At 36.4% G+C, this 23,675-nt stretch overlaps 1 protein-coding gene across 3 annotated transcripts in view; it reads left to right on the top strand.

The window, feature by feature from the left end:
• ATPAF1 (ATP synthase mitochondrial F1 complex assembly factor 1) overlaps positions 1–22,755 on the top strand; it is a 29,209-nt gene extending 6,454 nt beyond the window's left edge. Inside the window, exons 3-9 of one of the 3 annotated variants that reach the window (XM_079106980.1) lie at positions 2,196–2,246; positions 2,899–2,961; positions 6,415–6,465; positions 7,645–7,692; positions 10,952–11,047; positions 12,137–12,244; positions 22,631–22,755. In XM_079106980.1, coding sequence (XP_078963106.1) covers positions 2,196–2,246; positions 2,899–2,961; positions 6,415–6,465; positions 7,645–7,692; positions 10,952–11,047; positions 12,137–12,244; positions 22,631–22,732 — 519 coding nt within the window. In that variant the 3' untranslated portion in view covers positions 22,733–22,755. Of the gene's footprint in view, positions 1–2,195; positions 2,247–2,898; positions 2,962–6,414; positions 6,466–7,644; positions 7,693–10,951; positions 11,048–12,136; positions 12,245–19,405 lie in introns of all 3 variants that reach the window. The other 2 variants (XM_079106981.1, XM_079106979.1) reach the window with 2 other exon arrangements.
• The last annotated feature ends 920 nt before the right edge of the window (positions 22,756–23,675 follow it).

Raw genomic sequence — 23,675 nt, 5'->3', positions numbered from 1 at the left:
TTTAAGAGTATCTACTTAGTAACTGGTTGAGTTCATTAGAACAAAATAAATAGTCACAAGCTAATCACAAAGTTGGGGAGCAAATTCAACCTCTATGACAAACTTCCTGTGAAGTTTACAACTTCATGTGAACAAATTCATTCCTACTATAAATACCTTAATTTCCTATCATAAATGTTTATAGTAGCAAGGTTACCAATCAGTAGCTCTTATAAATATTATTGAAAATTTTCAGTATTATGTGGGGGAACTCTGTACCTTTTTTGTAAGCACTCTTGGAAATTAAATATATAATGATAAGATATAGAATAAGTACCTAATTTTAATTCTGCAACTGTTAGGTAAATATTCATTTACTATATATCTTCCTTATCTAACTAGACAGAGGAAGGCTTATGGTAACCATCTAATCAATTAGTGTGACACTAAAAAAATTCTCCCCATAGACTCAAAGTATCCATAACAGGGAAAGTAAAACATCCATTTAAATTTTTTATTAAGTGCATTTGAGACTTTTGGCATACAGTTTCAATTATTGTAATTATTTCATCAATTCTAAAGACCACTTTTCCCCACATTTTAACGTTTCCAAAATTAAAATTGATGTGATATGAAAGTATTGCATTATTGTTTAATAACCACATTAATTATTTTCTGATACATAAAGTAATGGTGAATCTGAAGATCAGTGGTGTCTTTGATTTGACAAAATGTGATAAGCTTTTATTTGAAGCTTAAATTTTTTTTATAAGTGAAATGGAAACAGTGAATTCGAAGAATATTTCAGAAAATGAATACATAGGGTTTTATGACTGAAAGATGAAGGTAGCTATGTAAATGGATGTCTTGTTTGTTTTGTTTTCATGGTATACCTGGGAACAAGTAGTAAGAACATGAAATTAATTCCCTCCTTACATACGAAGAAACAGCTTCTTTAGGATGCAACCATTATATAAGGCTATGACCAAAAGACAAGACTATATCTTGTGTAACAGGTTTTTCTGCACCAGGGTTTTTTTTTTTTTTTTTTTTTTGTTATAGGTGGACACAATACCTTTATTTTACTTATTTATTTATTTTTATGTGGTGCTGAGGATTGAAGCCAGGGCCTCACAGGTTCTAGGCAAATGCTGTACCACTGACCATAATCTTAGCCCCTGCACCAGATTTTTATCTCATTTGTGGTTCCAGGTTCTATGGACAAATTTATCAAAGGTTTGGATTCATTAAATCATAGAGTGACAAAAGCAAGGTTTTATGCTTCAGATTCCCACATATCTTAGAAAGGCATAGTCTTAAACTTAGAGACTGAGTAGAAAATTCAGAATTATCTACCATCCACCAGCCATTCTTAGTATCAAAAACAACTTGAGGGGCTGGGGTTGTAGCTCAGTGGCAGAGCACTTGCCTAGTACATGTGAGGCACTGGGTTCAATCCTCAGCACCACATAAAAATAAGTAAATAAAATAAAGGTTTATATATACATATTAATTACATATACCAATAACTAAAAAAATATATTTTTTAAAAAAACCTTGAACTAGAATTTCTGGTCTGTAACTTCTATCAGAGATAGTAAGCCTGGAGATAAAATAATCATTTTCAGGGTTTTTTTGCCTTTTTGAGAGGGAATCTGATTTGATGGAAAGACTATTGAGACTCAGTACTCAATTTGCCTATCATGTTTGAAGTCCCCCAGGTTCAGTCCCCCTAGTACTGGGGGAAAAAAAAATGACAGTACTCAGAAAGACTCTAGTCCACTAAGGACACCTGCCATCAGAAGTGATGTCAGAAATAAGAAGCAGTCTTTAAAAAAAGATCTTTATATTTCTCACCTCCTCTGCAGCTCAGTGTGAAATAGGTGAAAGGGCCCAGTGCAGGAAACTCAAGCAGACCTAATTCTTCAAAGGAATCCCTCATATTCATAGTGGCAGGTATAGAATGAACTCTCAGTACTAGCAGATAATGTTTACTAACAAATCCTTTCTCATCTGTGCATCTCAGAATCTTAGGGACAAGTTGTTTCATAAATAATAACTCCTAGAATAATGTGTACAGTTGTTATAAATAGTGGAAAGCAGTGAGCTCTTAGGTGCAAAATCATTTATAAGAGTTTGTGCACCTCAGCTAAATTGGTTTTCTTTTTCCTATGAATAAAGCATAGATTGATATCCTGTCCCATCATGTATTTCAGACAGATGCCTTGGGGAAACAGTCTGTGAGTAGAGGATTCACTAAGGACAAGGTAGGTTTCCAGTTAAATATAGAGATCTAAGTCTAAAGTCGTAGGAGACATTTATAGCAAGAAGCTGAAAATTTGAGCATATTACTGTGGTTCAGTGATTTTGTGTAAGATGATTTTTTTCAACCAGAGATGAGAAATATTTCTATGAATTTTTGTGTCCTTGACATGACCCTATTTTAAGTACGGGTTCTGGAGGTGCTAGAGAAAATTTGAAGGGATCATAGTAACATCCTTCCTTTCTCTAGGAAGTAGTTTTAAAAATCCAATAAAAACATATTTAGTCTGTCACTTAATTTGTACATAAGGAGCCATCTCTGGTAAAATAGCAGTTACATTAAAAATAACAACCACCTTTCTCCTTTTAGCATCTGCAAAGTGCTGTAGGACTCATTGGTGAGGATGAAGCATGAACATGGAGATCTAATAGATACTCCCCAGGAGTAGAACAGTGAAAGGCTATATGAGCTGGGGACTCACTGTCTCTGAGCATACAGGCTTTCATATGCTTTTTCTATACTTAATGAAGATCTGTTTCTGTGTGCTGACATGTTGTTTCCTATAAGGCTTAGAGACAGAATCAAGCTGTGGGGAGGGGTGTTTGTTATTATTGTTTTAATTGTAGGTGTTAATGCTTTTTATTTTCTCTTTCAAGACTCTCAGTTCAATCTTTAACATTGAGATGGTGAAAGACAAAACTGCAGAAGAAATAAAACAGGTAACGAATGAAAATGAATTGGCATACTCCATGAAAATGTGTTCCGTGAACCAAATCTGAGAGTAGGAAGAGCATACATTTTCTGACACCTCTTTCTAGTCAAAATGAAAAAGTAGTCATATGAGGCAAAAGTGATGAATTATATGAACAGTGGCATAAGCAAACTTGTCTTTCTTGCTCTCACTCTCACATACCTGACCAACTTATAATTCCCCTTTTTCACTCCTGTTGCCTACATCTAATTTGAAACCATCAATACCCTAAACCTGAATTACAGTATTATCTTTCCAATAGGTTTCCTGCTCCCATTTCTCCCCCTCTGCATATCATATCCTCACCAGCTGAGTCCTCTTGAAGTTTTGCTTGCCTTATAAGAGAAGCATAGCATACTGGTTAAAACATAGACTCTAGAAGCAAGATGCCAGTTTTAAGTCCTAGCTTTATACCTTCTAGTTGTCTGACATGACATTATTTTTTTGAACCTTAGTTTCCCCATTGCAAAGTGGAGATAACAACAGTACATACTTCAAAGAGTTATTTGAGAATTAAACCAGTTAACATTTGTAAAGCACTTAGAACAAATGCCAGGCACAGAATAAGGGCTATAGTTATGTTCTTAAATGAATAAAAATAAATATTATGTTGGGAACCTGCTTGTAAATGTTAAGTAACTTATCTCTCTGTCTTTTTTTTTTTTTTTTTTTTTTTTGGCATTCACAATCCTCCATTATTCCAGAACCTTCTCTCTTTTAAATATTTTTTTAGTTGTCAATGGAGCTTTTCTTTTATTTATTTAATTATTTATTTATATGTAGTGCTATGGTACCTGCCACTGAGCCACATCTCTTCCCCTTATTTCAGAATCTTCTGTAGGAAGCTTCCAGAATTCCTCCCTTCAAAGTACTCATCATCTGTCCTACCTACTTGATCATTATATATGCCTTGATTTTCATTGCCAGTTACCTTTTCATGCCTGATTCTTTATAGACTACAAGAACCTATTTTTTGGCATTTCATGAATTTAATTTTAGGTATATATACTAAATTATCAAAATAATAATAAAAGTAGCAAACTCTGTCAGGTATTGTGCCTAGTGCTTCATATGCATTATTTCATTAAATTCTCAGGACTGCTCTGTGAAGGAGGTATTGTTGTTCTCAATTTATAGTTGAGGGAACTGAAATTCAAATCCATATCTGTTTGACTTCGCATCATATTTGCTTAGAGTTGACATGTGTTTCATTTGAATACTATATCATTTATTTTAGCAAGATTTATGAATGCCTATTAAATATCAGGCTCTATGCCAGGCAAAATTTCCTACCCTCAATAAGTTTAGTGGAAGGACAAACACAAAAACAAAGTCAGCACAGGGTTCTAGTTTCTGTTAATAGGGGCTTATGCAACCTCATACTGTGCCTTTGGGAAGGAGTGCCAGTGGATCATGGGCACCATACTTGTCACTTCGGAGTGAGAGAACCAGGTCTAAGAGGCCTAATCATAGAGGTATCATTTAGACCTATAAATGTAGATATAAATTTATATTCAATGAAATAATTTTTGAGTAGTGAAGGTCAACAAAGTTAGAAAATATCTGTTAGTCTCATAAATTTCAGTGTTGATTCATAAACTTTGCTAATATCATAAATTAAATCAAATGATCAGAATATGCTGTCCTTAAAATAAGAAGACAATGTTTTGTCATGCTCTTTAAAAAAAAAGACAAAGCAACCTTAGGCTGCATTAGTTGAGTGGTTTGCTTAGGTCCTAGGAGGTGGCAGGTCCTTTTGTGCTCTATATTTTGCTTAGCTAGATCAACTTTGATTAGTATCTTCAGTTGAGACTTCTGTGTGTATTTGTGTGTGTGGTGCCAGGGATCAAACCCAGGGCTTTACACATGCTAGGTAAGTACTCTACCACTGAGCCATCATCCTGGGGCCTTATATTTTAGTGGGAATGTTGAAAAGTAGAGCAATTTCTACGGAAGGATGACCCATTTTCAACATCTGCTCACTCAGAGGTCACCTTGGTTATGATGCCTTTCCTGACTTCTATGCCCTCATTGTTGTCATTCTGTCTGTAGAATGTGTCTGTTATCTCTTCCTGCTTTATTTTTATTTCATCTAATTGAAATGATCAAGGGAAACTACACGGAATAAGAGATATATAGATTCAGCTTCAGAGAACAGGAAAGATTTGGGTGGTCAGAGATAGAGAGGAAGGTTTGCCAGTCAAAGGCAATAACATAAAAAAGATATGGAAGATAATAAAAGTAATAATAGTAAAATGTGAACACAGTATGTGATATGCTAAGGGATTAAAAAAAGCAAGATGTACTATATGTATTGCATATGTACTATATCTATTTATACTATAATAGAAAAAACATTCTTAAGACATACTAGAAATGGATATGTTAAAAATAACAGTGATTCTTTTCTGATAGCAAGACTAGGGTCATATTTTTCTTTTCCGTATTTCCTAATTTTGTAATTTCATTATATAATTTTTTATTTTTAAAATTTTTTTAGTTTTAGATGGACACAGTACCTTTATTCGTTTGTTTATTTTATGTGGTGCTGAGGCCCAGTGCCTCACATGTGCTAGGCAAGCACTCTACCACTGAGCTAAAACTGCAACCCTGCATTATATAAATTTTTATTCCCTACACTTTGGTATTTACATCATGAAGGTCAACTGTGCGCTGTTTGTTCTTTGATACAAGGCACAGGTAGGACTTCTGTATGATATGTACCATAGTCATCTAGCAAATTCTATCTCTTCCTTATATGAAAGAATTTCAGGAAACAGGATATCAAAACCTGCCTATAACATGGCAATAATAGCTAATAAAGGCTGGCATTACTTTTAGCATTTACTTTGTGCCAAGCACAAACCTGTATTAGTTCAGCTAGTTTTCACAACAATCCTGTGAGGTTGATATTATTGCTATTTTATTGATGTTATTTAGGGAGTTTCAGTGATTTGCCCAAGGTAGCACAGCAAGTAAATGATTGGAGCTGGGATCTACATTCATGTCCTCCTGACTCCAGACCCTGAACTCCAAATGACTGATGTTCATTCTGTCAGTGACAGGCTTACAATTGGCTGAGGAGATGAGGGTTTGGGGAGGAAAGAAGGAAGATATATATTTAAAAAAAAAAAGTGGGGGGCAGAATCTCACACATAAGGCACATCTTGAAAATAGTGATTTCAAAGGTCATAAAATCTATTTCTCTGACAATTTTTTAGTAAGAGTTAGAATTAAATCATTTAGAAGAGTGATATTAAATCTTTGTAATTATGTATTAGTTATAAAAGCACTACAGTGGATTTTTTCTCTTTGCTATCAAATAGCATATTCTGAGCAACAAAAGTTATCAGCATTTCTTGGCATAGGTTGAAAAGATTACCCACATTGTCGCAAATTCATTCCCTTTTTTTCTATACAGATTTGGCAGCAGTATTTTGCAGCAAAAGATACAGTCTATGCAGTTATTCCTGTAAGTAGTTTGGACGGGAAATGAAAGTGTTACACATGAAGGTCATTGCTCTAACCTTAGCAGGCAGTTGCCTTTACTTTTCTTGTGTTTATGGCCTCTTGAGAACTTGGATTTTACCGCTCTGAGGAGTTTTATTACGCCCTAAGCACCAAAGATTGGAAGCTCCATATGGTATATTTATGGCTTTTGTTTTCCCTCTTTCTGGTTTAGAAATGTCTCTGAGTTAAGTCTCTGACAAGGGAGCATGGTATAAGTTCATGTTGCTGAGTAATTTCCAGATGTCTTTTATTTCTTTTTGATGTTTTCAACCAAGCTGTTGGAATTTAAGACATGGCCTCTAGTATAGTTTTCTTCACTTCTTGTCTATAAATAGCATATACCCAAGCTGACTTGGAGCCTCCTCCTGGTCTTTCTCTGGCATTTCCCCTTAGCAAGTAGCATTTTCTTGATTTTTTTTTTTTTTTTTTTTCCCTTCTTGAAATTGCTCTTAGAGATAGTCACTGGCATGACCATTAAGGTCTGTGACTAAAAAGGGATGCTGTTGGCTTCTCTGGTTTAATGCCCTTCTGCTGACCAGAAAACATTTGAAATACTGGGTTATCAGCTAGTTTTTCAATTGTTCTTTTTCTTCCCTGAAGAGGAAGTGGCTTAGATTAAGCTTAATTTTTATCAAACATAAAAATGTATACTGTGCTTACATGAATAAGTATAAGAATAAGGAGGAAAACATAGGTAGAAGAATAAAGCCAGACCTTTTGATTGTTATGGATGAGGTTATCACTGTCAGTTTTTTGTTTCATTTTTTTTAGTCTCATACATATATAGCTATACACTTCATGAATTCAACATTTAAAACAATCTGCACTTTTCATTGTATTTTAGATCTCTTATACCAACTCCTTGTTTGAACAAACCTTCTCAGCTCTCCCTTGAACAACTTAGTGAGTTCCCTGGAGAGTTTGAAGCATTATCTTTACTCATAATTCTGAAAATGAACAGCAAAGCATACATTTGACTTCTCTTGTCTTTCAGTTACAAAAATGATTTGTAAATTATGAAATTTAAAGATTGTTTTGGTTGTTGTATAGTTCTAGAATCCAATTTTGGTGAATTTAATTGTGATTGTGGTCTTTTGTGCTCCCTTGTTTGTGAACTGATTTATTCTTTTCTAACTTACAGAAAGAAAAGTTTGATTTGATCTGGAACCGGGCTCAGTCCTGTCCAACAGTAAGTTTTTGGTGACCACGTAAGGATTGCTCAGCAGTACTGCCAAGAAAGGTGTTTTCCAATCCGTCCCATATTTTTCCTTGCTCTCACTTGTTATGGTGTACTGTTTATTTAACAAAGATGCCCACATGTTAATTGTACTGATAAGTGAGATTTGTAGCCTTGCAAAATCATGTGGGTTTAACCCAATAAGCCTTGGACTAGTAGCTCTCTACCACATCTCAGGCCTTTCTGATGTTGATCTTACTCTAATAGGGTAAGTGCATATTAGAAGGTACCTGAGACCTTAATCTGTTCAACCTCTTTCAAGTTCCTAATTTACTGGCAATTTTCTTTGTAGTTTTGGCCATGCTATCCTGGTAATATGTGCCTAAAATAAATTATGAGGTTGTTGCTGAATTAATGAGCTGTCAGAAGGTTCCAGGGAAAGAGAATGGGTAGCTGACTTGACCGGTGAGTTTGGTATTGGTAATAATTTCTAGGATTTTCAAAATTTTTTTCCAAATTTTGCTGATAGAAAATAAAGAATATTTAAGTAAATGGAGAGATATATCATGTTCTTGGGTTGGATGACTCAATATTGTTAAGATGTAAGTTTTCCCCAGATTGATCTCTAAGTTAAACACAATTCCAGTCAAAATCTCAGTAGGCTTTGATATAGTAATGAAAACAGTGTGGAGCTGGGCACAGTAGCACATACCTGAAATCCCAGTGACTCAGGAGGCTGAGGCAAGATGATTGCAAGTTTGAGACTAGCCTTAACAACTTAGTGAGGCCCTAAGCAATTTAATGAGACCCTGTCTCAAAATAAAAAATAAAAAGGGCTGGGGGTGTACAAAAAAAAAAAAAAAATCATGGCACTGGCATAAAAATAGACATAGAAATCAATGGAACAGGATAGAGAATCCAGAAATAGACCAATCTATCTCAGGTTAGTTGTTTTTCAACAGATGCCAGAATAATTAAATAGGGAATAATGATTTCAACAAAGGTGTTAAAACAATTGGATAGCCATGTGCAAAAAAAATAACCTCTTATACTATACAAAATTTAATCTAAACTAGGTCATAGATATAAATAGAACTAATAGAAGAAAAATAAAAGATAATCTAAGGAAATCTTAGGTTTAGTTGGGCAAAGATTTCTTAAGTATGCCGTGAAAAGCACAAACTACAAAAGAAAAGAAATCATTAGTTTTTATCAAAAGTAACACATTTTACTTGTATACTTATGTTCTCTTTTTTTTTGCGGTACTGAGGATCGAACTCAGGGCCTTGTGCTTGTGAGGCAAGCTCTCTACCAGCTGAGCTATCTCCCCAGCCCTCATGTTCTTAACAGCACTAATCAAAATAGCCAAAAGGTGGAAGCAACCCAAGTTATATTAAAAACTCTTAAAACAATAATAAAGAGGACAGACAATGCAATTAAAAAATGAACAAGATATTTGAATACATGTTTCACCTAAGAAGTGAAATGACAGATAAGCATCTGAAAAGATGCTTGAGATCATTAGTCATTATAAGAATGCAAATTAAAATCATAATGAGCTACCATTAGAATGGCTTAAATTAAAACAATTGATGACACCAAGTGTTGGAGAAGATACGGAGTAACTGGAACTCTCACGTACTGCTGTTGATTATATATAATGGTAAAACCATGTTAGAAAAAGTTTCTTTAAGTTTAAGCCCATACCTCCCATATTAACTAGACATTCTATTCCTAGATATTTTTCCAAGAGAACTAAAAGCAATCATACAGTGATCTGTGCATGATTGTTCAAATAGCTTTGTTCATAATAACCAAATAGTAGAAATAATTCAAATATTTGTCACAGGTCATAGAAATTATGAGGAGAAAGAGAGAGAACATACACCTGTACCTATACATATATAATATAGTAATCTACAGCAATGAAAAGGAATGAACTGTTAATACATGCAACAGCATGGATAGATCACAAAACATTAAGGCTCAGTGAAAGAAGCCAGTCTTCCCTGAAAAAGAACATATTCTCTGCTTCCATTTATACAAAATTCTGTAAAATATAGACTGACCTATAGTCACAGAAAGCAAATCAGTAGTTGCCTAAGGATAGTGAGGGACAGGGAGGTATGAATTACAAAAGGATATGGGAAAACTTTTATTAGAGATTGAGATATGTTCATTATACTGATTATAGTAATGGTTTCACAATATACAAGTGACAGAATTCATCAAATTTTAATATAAATATTAAATTTATAATATTTAGTTCAAATATATGCAATTTATTGTACTTCAAGTATGCCTAAATAAAACTCTATAAAAATTTTCCCCCTAATAAAGAATATCAAATAGCCACCACAGTTATCTAATAGTAATGAATCAGAGCCTGAGTGGTTGCCAATAAGAAGACAACTCTGTAACTAATATCTGTTGGATTTTATTTTGTTCTGGCACCATTCTTTACTGCTTATCATTAATTCTGAGCATCCTGAGCATAAAACTAATAATTTTTTTATATTAAAAGATTATCTTAAAATGATACTGTGCCAGTATCATTAAATGATTATAGCAATTGGAACAAAAGTTATTTCAGTACCATTAGTCAACTTAGAAATTCCAAAAGACCCAAATGTTCATCAAGAGAAAAATAGATAAATTATGAGAATTTTTTGTAGTAGAATTGCATACAGTAGTGAAAAATTAAAGGATTATATTTATCAACGTATAAGTTTCAGAAGCCCAATGTGAATTCAAAGTATAAGAGGATATATACAGTTTGATAAGATTTAAGTTTTTGAACACTCAAATAGTATATTTTGCTTATAGATTTACACATAGAGGTTAAAAGTATAAAAGCATAGAAAGAAATGAGAGATGCCAAATTCAGGACAGAATGTTAATCCTAGAATGGGATTGGAGTGGCATGCAGAGAGATCCTCAAATTATATCTAATGCTTTCTTTCTTTTCTTTTTTTAGTTTTAGATGGACACAATACCTTTATTTTATTTATTTATTTTTATGTGGTGCTGAGGATCAAACCCAGTGCCTCATGTGTGCTCGGCAAGCACTCTCCACTGAGCTACAACCCCAGCCCCACTTTATTTCTTAAGTGGGTCAAAAAGTGTTTTATTGTCACATATGAATTTCATAATTTTAAAATGTTTTAGAAACCAAGTATTGAAAAAATGGAGTGATTGATGCAGGTGGATGAACATAGAGCAAATGACGTCATTTATTTATCTGTCTCCTTGTGTATTTTTTTTCCCACAGTTTCTGTGTGCACTACCAAGAAGGGAAGGTTATGAGTTCTTTGTAGGACAATGGACAGGTACTGAACTCCACTTCACTGCACTTATAAATATTCAGGTAGGTGGTTTGTGCCCTACCAAGCACATGGATAGAAGAAAGACCTACTTGTTGGTGGGACTAAGAGCCCTTTCTGAGGTTTGGGGCACAGAATATGTACTAACTCCTAGCATTACTTGGTATGGCACTGCTAAATTACCATACTTTGAATGTTGGGCTACTTTTCCAGGCCCCACTCAATGCCAAGAAATTAGAGAAAAGACCTCAGAACACTTTCTTTTACTATATCTGGTTCTCTTTTGTCTCTTTCCCAGACCTCAGTAGCTCTTACTGTATGTGCCCCACTTAACAAATATGGCTACTAGGATGTTATCTTTTTAACCCAAGCTCTAAGCCCATTGAGGAAGGTTCTCTGTCTTTTGTGTGTTTTATTAACCAAGTCAGCACCTTCTGAGGTACAAGGGTAATAGTTTCCATTTAATGAATATCATTTTGTTTGCTTCCTTTTTTGTTTATTCCCAAATATTCGATTTTAAAAGTTAGATTCAAAGCATTTGAATCTTTTAAAACAAAAGTCAATATTTTGTTGAGCATGGTAACTCACAGCTGCTTCTTCATAAAATTATGATGTTCTCATTCTTTTTCCTTCCTCCCCTCCCCAACCAGATTATATTTTAAAACTGTTCATTACAAATCTGGCCTGTGTCTCCAGCTCTTGCTGCAACTTAAAAAGAGCTCGGTCTTCAGAACCAGCCAAGGGGAGTAGATTTTAGCTATGAAATGAACTAGTCCATAAAAGTAGCAATTATACAGGCACATTGCTTTCTTTAGAACTTGATTTGGTAACTGCTTGTGCCATTTTGTTTTTAAATGTATAGTCGACATGAAGGATTCACTGCCTTTTTATAAACATTTTCTGGGAAAAAAGCCAAACCTTTTCCAATTGAAGACACAAATAACACCATGCAAACTGTCAGTTTCACTGTGCCTTTGCAGGTCTGACCTTGCCCCCACATACCAATCCTCCAACTCACTTGCCACCCAAGGGGCTTGTAAGAGCCAGAGTTTCCTCCAGACTCTCTATTGCTTTGAAATTGCAGTTTGTTGTGGTGGCACCTTATTGAACCTTGATAAGTATTCCTCTTGCAGACCCGAGGGGACACTGCGGCCAGCCAACTGATTTTATATCACTACCCTGAACTTAAGGAAGAAAAGGGCATAGTGCTGATGACAGCAGAAATGGATTCCACTTTTCTGGTAAGAATCAACATTTACCTCTTTGAATTACCTAGTGGTTCTGAAGGTGTTAGTCGTCTTCTATTAAAGTTCATAAGAGGTAAAATTCTAGAGACTTACTTGTGCTGTTTCTTATTTACAAAGTTAACAATAATTTGGTCTTGCTCACACTTTTGCTAGTTGAAGCTAGAACACATCCTCAGTCACTTTTTCACAATTCTGAAATCCATAGTCTCTGATCTTTTTTTTTTTTTTTTTTTTTTTTTTTTTTGGTACTGGGGATTGAATTCAGAGGCACACAACCTCACCTCTGGGCCACATCCCCAGCCCTATTTTGTATTTTATTTAGAGACAGGGTCTCACTGAGTTGCTTAGTGCCTCACTATTGCTGAGCCTAGCTTTGAACTTGCAATCCTCCTACCTCAGCCTCCTGAGCTGCTGGGATTACAGGTGTGTGCCATCACACCTAGCTCTGATCATTTTTTAATACTCATTTGGTCACAAACCTTACTTGGCCTTCCCAGCAACTTGCCAGCCTCAGCAACTTAGTGAGGCCCTAAACAACTCAGCAAGACCCTATCTCTAAATAAAATGTATAAAAGGGTTGGGATGTGGCTTGGTGGTCAATCACCCCTTGGTTCAATCCCTGGTACCAAAACAAACAAACAAACCTTACTTGGCTTACATTGATTTGGGAGATAATCTTCACTTAAACTGAGATGAGGCCATTTATAGTCCTTATTAGTCCCACTTGACATAGAGTATTACACATTTTATTAGGGAAATACTAACTGTATTTCTATGGGAGTTGTATGATACATAATTATACATTATCTGTACCTATTACCTTTCTGAAATAATTCTGAATCCAAGTCATATCTGACCCTAAGGATTTCAGGTAAGAGATTGTGGACAAATAAATGGCTTCTTAAGTGTAGAGAAGAGCTCAAAGTCTAGACTAGTTCTCTCTTTATCTTTTTCCACACTGTTCACATATGTAACCTTCATTATACATGTGATTTCCTTTCCTTCTTTTTCCTTTTCCACTTGGGAATCGCCAGGATAGAGCACTGACCATATATATGCCCACAGCTGATAATGTTCATTGCATTCTCCCTACACAGATACAAGGAGCAGTTTCATGATTACTCTACAACTTGTTTGCTCATTTCAATCTCACTATCCGACAGAGATAGTTCAGGATGTCCTCAATATAGTGACACTTTAGAGCCTCTTTACCCTGAGATTTTTCATTATAACACTCATTTATTTTCCCTCTCTCTCTCTTAGCAGATGCATAGTGGAAAGGACAGTATTATTCAGCTAATATCTTACAGTAGCAGTAGGCCGCAGGCCTAGGACATGATGGAGACTCTTAATTCTCTGTTTGTTATTCATAAAACTGTCCAGTTCCATTTTTCCCATTCTTCCTTCCTCTTAAATCTTCTACCCATCATACGCAACTGGACATCATCTAAAATCCTTGCTAGAAGTGCAGTTTTGCCATTAACTGAGATAGACAAGATTTCAGAAGAAATAGGTTTGGAAGGAAAATCAGGAACTTACTTCTAGACATATTGAATCTGAGATACCTATCAGATCTCCAAGTCATAGGCAGTTAGATATATAAACCTGGTGTTCAGGGGAGAGGTTCAGACTACAGATACAAACATGGGATTGCCAGCACACAGATTGTATTTAAAGCCACAAGACTGAATGAAATCACCAATGAAATAAGTGAAGATAGAGAAGAGTTCTAACAACATGAGTCCTGGAGAGATGATGAAGCATCAGCAAAGAAGATTAAGAAGGTATAGTTGTGAGACAGAAGGAAAAATTAAGATGGTAGAATTCTCTAAAAGCTAAGAGAAAATGTTTCAAGCTACAGGGATTGCTCAAGTGGCTAAATTATGGGACAAATGAGATGAGGACTGAGAATTTACTAGATTTAACAAATATGGAGGTTTTGGAGAGCATTTATGAGAGTAGTTTCAAAGAAATGGTATGATGTACAAGCATAATTGGGGTAGATTTAAGAGAGGATGGAAAGAGAAATTAGGAAGGGTAAATACTAACAACTCTTAAGGGGAGGAGAGTCGAGCACTGACTGGAAGAAGAGAAGTGGGAATGTACTTTGTTCTGAGTATGGGGTATATAACACATGCTAATGGGAAAGATTAAATAGAGAGGGAAATATTGTTAATATAAGAAAAAGAGGGAAAGACTGATATTTTTGAGTGGGCAAGTCTGAGAATGAGGGTTTGATTTCTTGCCAGGAGCATATTAATGGAGAGAAGTCAGAGTATAAGGACATAAAGTTAAATGGATAGAGATAGTAATATCTTACAAAAGTGCTTGCCCTGTTACCCAGTGAAAAGGAAGGCCATCACTGAAAGTAAGATAGAAAAATAGATGTTAGACATTTGAATCAAAAAGAGAAAGTACGAAATTGTCTAGGATGGATCCACAAGTTACAGACTGTAGACTATATCCAACCCACTGCCTGTTTTCATAAGGCCCATGAGTTATGAATGTTTTCTACATCTTTAAATGGTTAGGTTAAAAAAAAAATAGAGACAGAGAGAGAAATTTCATTACATGTGAAAAGTATATGAAATTCAAATTTTAATGTCTATATATAAAAGTTTTATTACAACATAGCCATGCACATTCATTTATCTATTATCTATGGCTGCTTTTGTTCTATAGCAGAGTTGAGTAGTTACAGATTGTATGACCTACAGAGCCTAAAATATTTACTATTCACAGAAGTGTTTGTCTGCCCATGGTATGACAGCATACCAGGAAGAGAGGATTTTTGTGTGGGTAGGGTACAGAGAGAGAGTTGAATTGAACTAAGGATATGGTTTGACCAAGTGACCAAGAAGTTAAAGGTAGATGCAAAGGAAGGATTATAATTATTGACCAAGGGATGGAAGCTGAGTAAAGAGGGAGTGAAAAGATAAGGAAGATTTGAAACAGTAAGAATTGTGGGGTTAAAGATTGTTGGAGTTGGGAGTGAATTAGAAAGGTAGGAAATAGTAGACAACACGTGTATGTTTCACAATGAGATTTGGAGGGAATACAATTACCGATAATAACAAAGTTTCATTTGGCCATGGAAGTGTGATAGAGTGCTTTATTTTCTGGTTTTCAGTAAAAGCACAGCATCTGACCATACTTAAAGAGAATTCTACAGATCAGAGGAGACCCTTTCTGCACTGTTCCATGCAGAAACACAGTGAGGTGGTAAAGCGTCACTCTGGTGGTCTCAAATTGTACATAGTTCGTATCACCATTAATTTGGTTTTTGACCTTATGACATTTGACAACATACCAGGCAACATTTGTTGCCTTGTATAAATGATTATGAGGCTCCAATGTAGTACAGAACTAGATGCATTAGAATTTATTGTAAAGGTAGGTGATACAGAGAAGGGAAACCTATAAATGTAATATGCATGTATGGTCCTTCATATACTGGAACATGAAAAGTGCACTTACAGCACACCATTTCCAAGTATTGTAAAGCATTAATCCCAGATGGATAGAAATATGTGAAAACTAGAGGTTTCTTCTGAATTTTCATGCTGAAAAGTTAGTAGTATATTAAAAAATCTAATCTTGCTTGGCTCCACATCTGTATGAATAGATGATTTTATTGATTTTATTAGAATACAGTTGAAGCTATATAGGGTTCAGAAGTGGGGTCAGGGATGTGGGGCAGTGTCCCTGGCCCAAAGAGAGTAAGAAGGCTTCTTGGAAGAGGGACAGGGAAGAGGAAGTGTTTCCAGCTGAGAAAATAACGTAAGTAAATGTTAAAAGGCATAAAATGACTTGGGATACATATACATATATGTGTGTATGTGTATATATATATATATGTATATATGTGTATATATTACATATATATTTAAATATGTTTATATAGCATATATATAATATATATATACATTTTTTTTTTTTTCTTTTTCAAGGAGGTTTGCAGGATTGTGTTTAGAAATTTGGCTTTAATACAAAGGCATGAAGAGTTATTAAAGGGTTTTAACAAAGTAACACATGAAGAGTTAGGTTTTAAGACTGCTAACCTCAATTATTTGCTTCCTAAACATTCTGCAGTTCTAGTCAGGTCAGTGTGATCATTTAGAAGACAGTTGGAATTGTCTGGGCCAGAGGTATTGAAGATCTGAATTACAGCAGTTGTAGTGGAGTTGGAAGAGAGAAAATGGCCCCAGAAATGTCCAAAGGAATAAAATGGGCAGGACTTGGTACATAGATTATAGCTATATATTGTGTTAGTCAGCTTTTTGTTGCTGTGATCGGAATACCTAACAAGAAAAATTTAGAGGAGGAAAAGTTTATTTTGACTGACGGTTTCAGAGGATTCAGTCCATGTTCAGCCAGTTCCATTCCTTGGGCCTGAAGTGAAGCAGAAGATCACAGCGGAAGGATGTGACAGATGAAAGCTGCTCAGCTCATGGCAGCTGGGAAACAGAGAGAGCAAGGAGCCAGGGACAAGATATAGTCCCCAGAGGCACAATCTCCAGTAATTTACTTCCTCTAGCCACACCCCACCTGACTCCAGTTACCACCTAGTAGTCTATTCACATTATTAATCCATCAAATGTATTAATCCACTGATGAGCTTACATCTCCATAATCCAATCTTTTCCTCAAAGCCCTACCTCTGAATCTTACTGCATTGGGAACCAGACTTTCAAAACATGAGCTTTTTAGGGAGACAGTCCAGATCCAAATCATAAGAGATATAAAGATTGAAAGAGAGAAAAAAATCAAGTCTGTTAATATACTTTTTATTGAGCATCAGAGGGAGTTAGTATATTTTTCTTGGGTCTTGGAAAGGGAAGAGACTGATGCTTTATGTTGAAAATCAAGAGAACAAAAGGCTGAGTGAATAAGGAATGAGGGATGCTTTCCATAACCCTCCAGGAGAGAAAGAAAGATGTATACCTCTCCCTGTATCTTACCTCCCTACGCACCATTTAAAAACTTTTTGAAGTAGAGGGAGCAACCCTTTATCCAAACCAAATCTTATGTAAAATCCCAGGAAATAACAGCTAAAACTGAGGTGAAGGGACCCTTAGGATTCTACAGAATAGTTTGGACAGCACTGTTTTGGAGTGAACACAACTAAACTTACCCCTACCTTCACCAATCCAAGCCTCAGATAAAAGAATGATTGATGTCTGAAGTCCTACCCCTCTGGGGCTCAGAGAATGGTAGTATCCGCCTAAGATTGTGGCAGTACACCTACTTTAGGAAGGGTTTGCATTTGGTGCACATTTGAATTTAAGAAAGGTAAATTGAGGACTGGGGTTGTAGTTCAGTGATAGAACGCTTGCCTAGCATGTGTGAGGGACTGGGTTTGATTCTCAGCAGTGCATATAAATAAAATAAAGGTCCATTGACAACTAAAAAAAAATAAAAAATAAAAAAAAAGAAAGAAAAGTAAATTGATAAAGTTAGTGACCTCAATCAATCCTAATTATCAGAAACAGTAGCAGAGTGAAATGGAAGGAATACCAGTCTGGGATTCTCCTGGTCTGCCACTGGCCAACTACATGACCTTGGGCCTGTCCCTGAACCTCATCTACCTTGGTTTCCTGACCTATTAAATGAGAACTGGGTGATCTCTGAGGCTCCTTCCAACTTTAAAATTCTATTAATTTTACATAGCTAGGTTTTTGGGAAAAGGATTTTGATTGAAGATCCAGTCTCAGAGATTAGTGCCTAATGAAAAATTACCTAAAAGTCCCATGGAGGGAATAGAGGTGAAGCATAGCCTACAGTATTTATAAACTCATCTTCATCATTCAGTAACTAGACCCATCACACTTTGAACAGTCAGGTTTTATGGAAATTTTCCAGTATCTTTTGGGGTTTGATTTTGGCTATGTGAACATCATGATGATGAATAAGTGCCTCTGATGAGCTAGAACTGCAAAATGTGTAGAAATAAAAGAATCATTTGAGGTAATTCTTTTGTAAGGTTTTGATGGTGTGGTCCTTGCCACATACCCCCACACTCCTGTGCTCACTACATCCCTGCTCTGCCTTTAGAGAAGGTGGCCCTTTTTCTACTTGAGGTTTTGCTGACAGATTGGTTATAAATGGCTGCATAACAAATTACTCCAAAACTTAGTGACTTAAAACAGCAGACATTTATTACCTCATAGTTCTTTAGGGTTCTGGCTCAAAGTCTCATGAGGTTGCTGTTAGGATGTTGGCTAGGAGTGTAGTCATCAAAGGCAGATTGCACTTGAGGGTTTACTTGCATGGCTATTGACAGAAGCCTTGTTTCCTCACCACATTCCGTTCTCCATAAGGCTACTTGAATGTCCTTATGGTATGGTAACTGGCTTTCCCCAGAGTGAGTGATCCAAGACACAGCTATAATCTCTTATCTTACTAGCAAGAATCCTTCCATATCATTTCATCTTAGTCTGTTTGTTAGAAGCAAGTCATTGAGTGCACCCTCCCTTAAGGAAAGGGAAATTAGGCTCCACCAAAAGGAGAAGTATCTTGTAATTTGTGGACACATTTTATTTAAAACTATCACAACTAGCTTTCACATTGTTTTTCACACTGAGCTGGTATCAGTAACAGGTTTTATTCAAGTGTACGTCTGGTTAGTTGAGAACTTAGTACTCACAAAAACTAGTTCTCAGAGCTCGGTAACCCTTGCTCTTTTTTTCCCCTGTAGATATATTTAACAGTTATTTAGAAATTGAATGAAGAGGGAAATTGTGAACATATGCATTAATTTATTCAGCAAACGTTCACCAGATGTCACTGTGTACAGAAATATAAAACAAGTCATGGTCTCTGTGTTTCAGGAATTTGTATTAGTCAAGTTCAAAAGAGAAGAAAAAAGGACAGACCCAATACAGTGTGATAAATACTGTGATAGTAATAAAACTAGGATGATTTGGTTTTATGGAGTAGGTGACAGTTCATCTTTTGAGAAACTTGAGTGGTATCAGCCCTACACCATTTTCCTTAAATGCCCCCCAACATTCTGACCAAGACCTGGGAAATCAAAGAGTCAGGGAAGCTTTCTGAAGCAGTGATTCCTGGGAGCCCCCAGCCACCACAGAACTCGCATTCAGAGCTTTGTGGCCCTGTGCAAGGAGAGGCCTCACAGTTCTTTTTACCTTACAGAATGTTGCTGAGGCACAGTGCATTGCCAACCAAGTCCAGCTCTTCTATGGCACTGATCGGAAAGAGACCTATGGTTTAGTGGAGACCTTTAACCTCAGACCAAATGAGTTCAAATATATGTCTGTCATCGCTGAATTGGAGCAAAGTGGACTTGGAACAGAACTGAAATATACCCAGAACCAAGATAAGACTTAGAGTTGTAAAGTTTGGCCCTTCATAGAGCAGCTCAGCCCTGGATAATCTAGAACCCACCCACCACCACCACCCCCCTTAAACTTAAGAGCTCAGCATCTAATGAGCAGTCTGTGTTGTGTTGCCCTGTGTGCTTATGGCAAAAAAGGATTGTGGAGATGAGCCCTAATACTTAATATTCAAGAACAGAGGTACCCACATGTTCTGAGAATTACCTCTCAGCACATTTGAGATTTCCTTTTAAGTGTTTCTGGTCATAACAAGAGATAGCCAGGAATCTGTAGTTTGGTTGACTTGATTTTACATAGTATAACAGTGCAGTTGCTCATTGCTCCCAGTTATGCATCTTTGTGAACTTGTGACATGATGATAAACTTGAAGGTCTGTAGTTAGATATGGGCTTTATATACTTTTCCCATGTGCCAGTCAGCTGGCCAAAGGCACAACCCAAATATCCTGTTAGCCTCTAATATATGTTATTAGTATATATTATTTCCATCTAGATGCCCCCCAGAGTTTCCTGTAGTGTAGCTGGTTTGGGGTATCAGCAGATTTCAGGTACAATTAGATAAATAGAGACAGTGCCTGCACATTGTTAAACCACAGTTTGTGGTACCTATGCCTCTAACTCTGCCTGTTAGAAGCTATGCATTCGAAGGGGATGAATCAGTACAGTGTAAATAAAGCACTTTTTTAAGGAGGAGATTATTCCAGATTTGCATGATTTTTTTTTTTTTTAACAACTAAGCATTACATGAAAAAATGGATAGATGCACACGTCCCCAGATTGTGAGAAAATGTAGCAATAATAAAATCTGGCTCACAGTCTGTTATACAAAATAGTAAAATCTAAACTGTGTGCTGTCTGTCCATGGGGTCAGTGCTATGGGCTGATTTTATCAAAACTCATCTTGGAGATGGAAATGTGGCTCAGTAATAGAGCGCCTGCCTTGCATGAATGAGGCCCTGGATTTGATGCTCAACACTTAAAAAAAAAAAAAAAAAAAAAAAAAAACCACTTCATCTTGGCACTCAGCAATTTCTTGAAACTCCAGAAATAAGAAAATTGTTCTTCAGCACTGGAAACTCATATGTAGTTTATAATATCACTGTTATGGCTCCAAGCTCAGTAATAGAAGAGAATGATAGTTACACACCATCCTTCTGAGCTCAGGGTCCCTGCTACCCCCAGTATTATTGCCAATCACCTGCACCACACTTCCCTTTTCTTTATCTAATGTGCTCTATTTGTCTGCTGCCCCTGCATAAGATCTGGGTAACACTGAAGATGGTGAGTAGAAATTTAAGCAGTTTTTGCTGTGTGCTTGCGTGCGTGTGTATGTGTATTCTTCATTATGGAAGATTTATAGGTTGGGCCTGTCTACAAGCTTTTTAAAAAGAACTGGATTCCCATTATTTTTTTGAGCTGAGTATTTTATTGTACTTCTGAGTCAGTATGTAGAGAGATAGTGCAGATAGTGTTTGTTTTAACTTACAGAAGCTGCTATCCTTTCCACCATTTCTCCAAAGATTGAGCCATTTCCAGCAGGCATGCCTGTAATCCCAGCTACTCAGGAGGCTGGCAGGAGGATGGTAATGTTGAGGTAATCCTGAGCAATTTAGCAAGACCCTGACTCAAAATAAAATTTAAAAAGGGCTAGGGATATAGTTCAGTGGTAGAGTACTTGCTCAGCTTGTGCAGGGCTCTGGGTTCAGTCCCCAGTACCACAAAAGAAAATGAAAAATGCTGAGCTAATTGCAAACTCTGGACCAACCCTTGGTCCTGACAGTTCATCTTTTGAGAAACTTAAGTGGTATCAGCCCACCATTTTCCTTCAATGCCTGCCAAAGTTCTGAATACTTTGTATCCCAAGAATCTTTGCTGTCAGGTGGGGTTGCATTCATGGGTAAGTAGTTGTTTACCTTTCCCTCTAGACAGACCCGGTTAGTACCTTCCACCACTACCCCCCTCCCAGTTCCAGGCACTGTACCACTGAGCTACATCCCCACCTCCCCAGATCTACACAAACACTTTCTTTTTTTTTTTTTTGGACAGCATCTCACTGAGTTGCCTAGGCAGGCCTCAAACTTCCAATTCTCCTGCCTCAACTTCTCAAATCACTTGGATTACAGGCATGCAGCACCATACCCAGTGCCATAGTACCTTTTTCATAACACCTCCACTGGAGGTAAGATGATGATGGAAAAAGAAGAAACAGCCACCTGTTTTATGGTTCCTCTCAGCTTTGCCCTCAATCCCAACTTGCCAAAGAAGGATGTATCCACGGATACATGGGTGTGACTAAAGTACCATCTGGCTGTTCTTTATATTTATTTACCTAGAGAGATCTGACAAAGAACTAAAAGAAAGTTGTAACATTTAATCCATTAATTTGTCCCCTGGTACCAGTATGGTGTTATAGAAAGTTGGCAGACTTTAAAGTTAAGAGAATCTGGGTTCAAATATCAGTGTTGCTTTTCATTAACTCTATAATGTTGAATAAATTAAACTGTAATTCTTATTTTTTCATCTGCAAAATAAGGATTATTATACCTACCTCATAGGACTATTTTAAGAATTAAGTTAACTTATATATAGACTATAATAGAACTTGATAAATGGCAACCCCTTCCTCTACTTCCCCTGCTCCTCATTAAAGACCAACAGTTTAATATTTCAGATAATTCCTCATTCCAATTAAAGGACAAACTCTAACTCACTGGTTCTCAGAATGCTCAGTGTTTTAAAATGCAGATATCCAGGCTCCTGACCTACTTAATCAGAATGTTGGGTGCTGGGAATCTGCATTTTAATAATGTACTCCAGAGACTTCTGATGTAAGTAATCATTGAGCCACACTTTGAGAACCATTGTCTTATTTATCTTTCATGAAAATGTCCATTAGCTGGGTCTTGTCTTTCCTATAGACATTGACTATAGGATTTAGGTTGTTCTGCTCTTTATCTTCCATAGTGGTCCCCTTTGCATATTCTAGTTACATTGTATTTATTCTTGTGTCTTTTCCCCACTAGACTGTAAGCTCCTTGAGGGTCAGGATTTACCTCTGTTTCCAGCATCAAGAATATGACCTGGACCATAGAAGATATTCAGTTTTCTGTGGTTTAAATAAATGACATGGATTTTAACCAAAACATTATTTTGTTAGTACACGTGTGTGTATCTATTTAGAGACTATAGATTTAAGAGAAAATCTCTCTCTGCACCCCTCTCTCCCCACCCCCTTTCTGTCTCTCATTTTTCTCTCTCTTTTCTTTCTTTATTTTTGTGTTGCTGGGGTTGAAACCCAGGGCCTTGTGCATACTAGGTAAGCTTTCTACCACTGAACCACGTCCCCAGTCCAAGAGAATTTCTTAACACACAAAGATTGAGAATTTGTTGAGTAAAAATATTTGTAAACCAAGATACCAAGTTATATCTTACCTAATTCCTCAACATTACCTTGGCGGGCCACCTACTCAGTACAGTGCAATAGTTATGCACAGAGCAACTCTTCCACAACTATTGTGCTAAGTGCTAAACATGAGAGGATGGGGAGGGTGTGATCCCTGTTCTCAAGCTCTTTCTCAGCCACCTGTTTCTCTATTGCCTCTGATTCTATGCCATCAAGTACCTGGTCATAGTTTGCCTTGTCTTTTTCTCAGGCATATTGGTATTTGTTCTCCAAACAGTTTAGAAGTTGGATCCACATGTGTTTTGCATTCTCCACAGTGCTGATCTTTTGTTCAGTCTGGAAGAAGAGGTATTAATGCCCACTCCCCCAGTCATTTCATGTAACATTGATTCAGCAATTACTCATATTTACTGAGCACCTATTATATGCCAAGCACTATTATAGAAAACAGGAGAATACAGAAATGAACAGGATAAATAAGGCTGCTGTTCTCATGTAGTAGCTTATTTTCTTATGGAAAAGACAAATAAGTAAACCAATAAAATTACTTCAAATACTGGTAGTTCTAATGAAAATAAAATAATGTGAAAGACTGTGGAGTGGAGGTAGTAACTTAATGGTCAGGAGAACCATCTCTGCAGAGGTGACAGCTACTGTGTGAGCTA

The sequence above is a fragment of the Sciurus vulgaris genome, assembly GCF_902686455.1.
Source record: "Sciurus vulgaris genome assembly, chromosome: 1".
Classification (NCBI taxonomy): domain Eukaryota; kingdom Metazoa; phylum Chordata; class Mammalia; order Rodentia; family Sciuridae; genus Sciurus; species Sciurus vulgaris.
The sequence above is the reverse complement of the archived record's forward strand: the minus strand, read 5'-3'. Positions and strand labels throughout refer to the sequence as shown.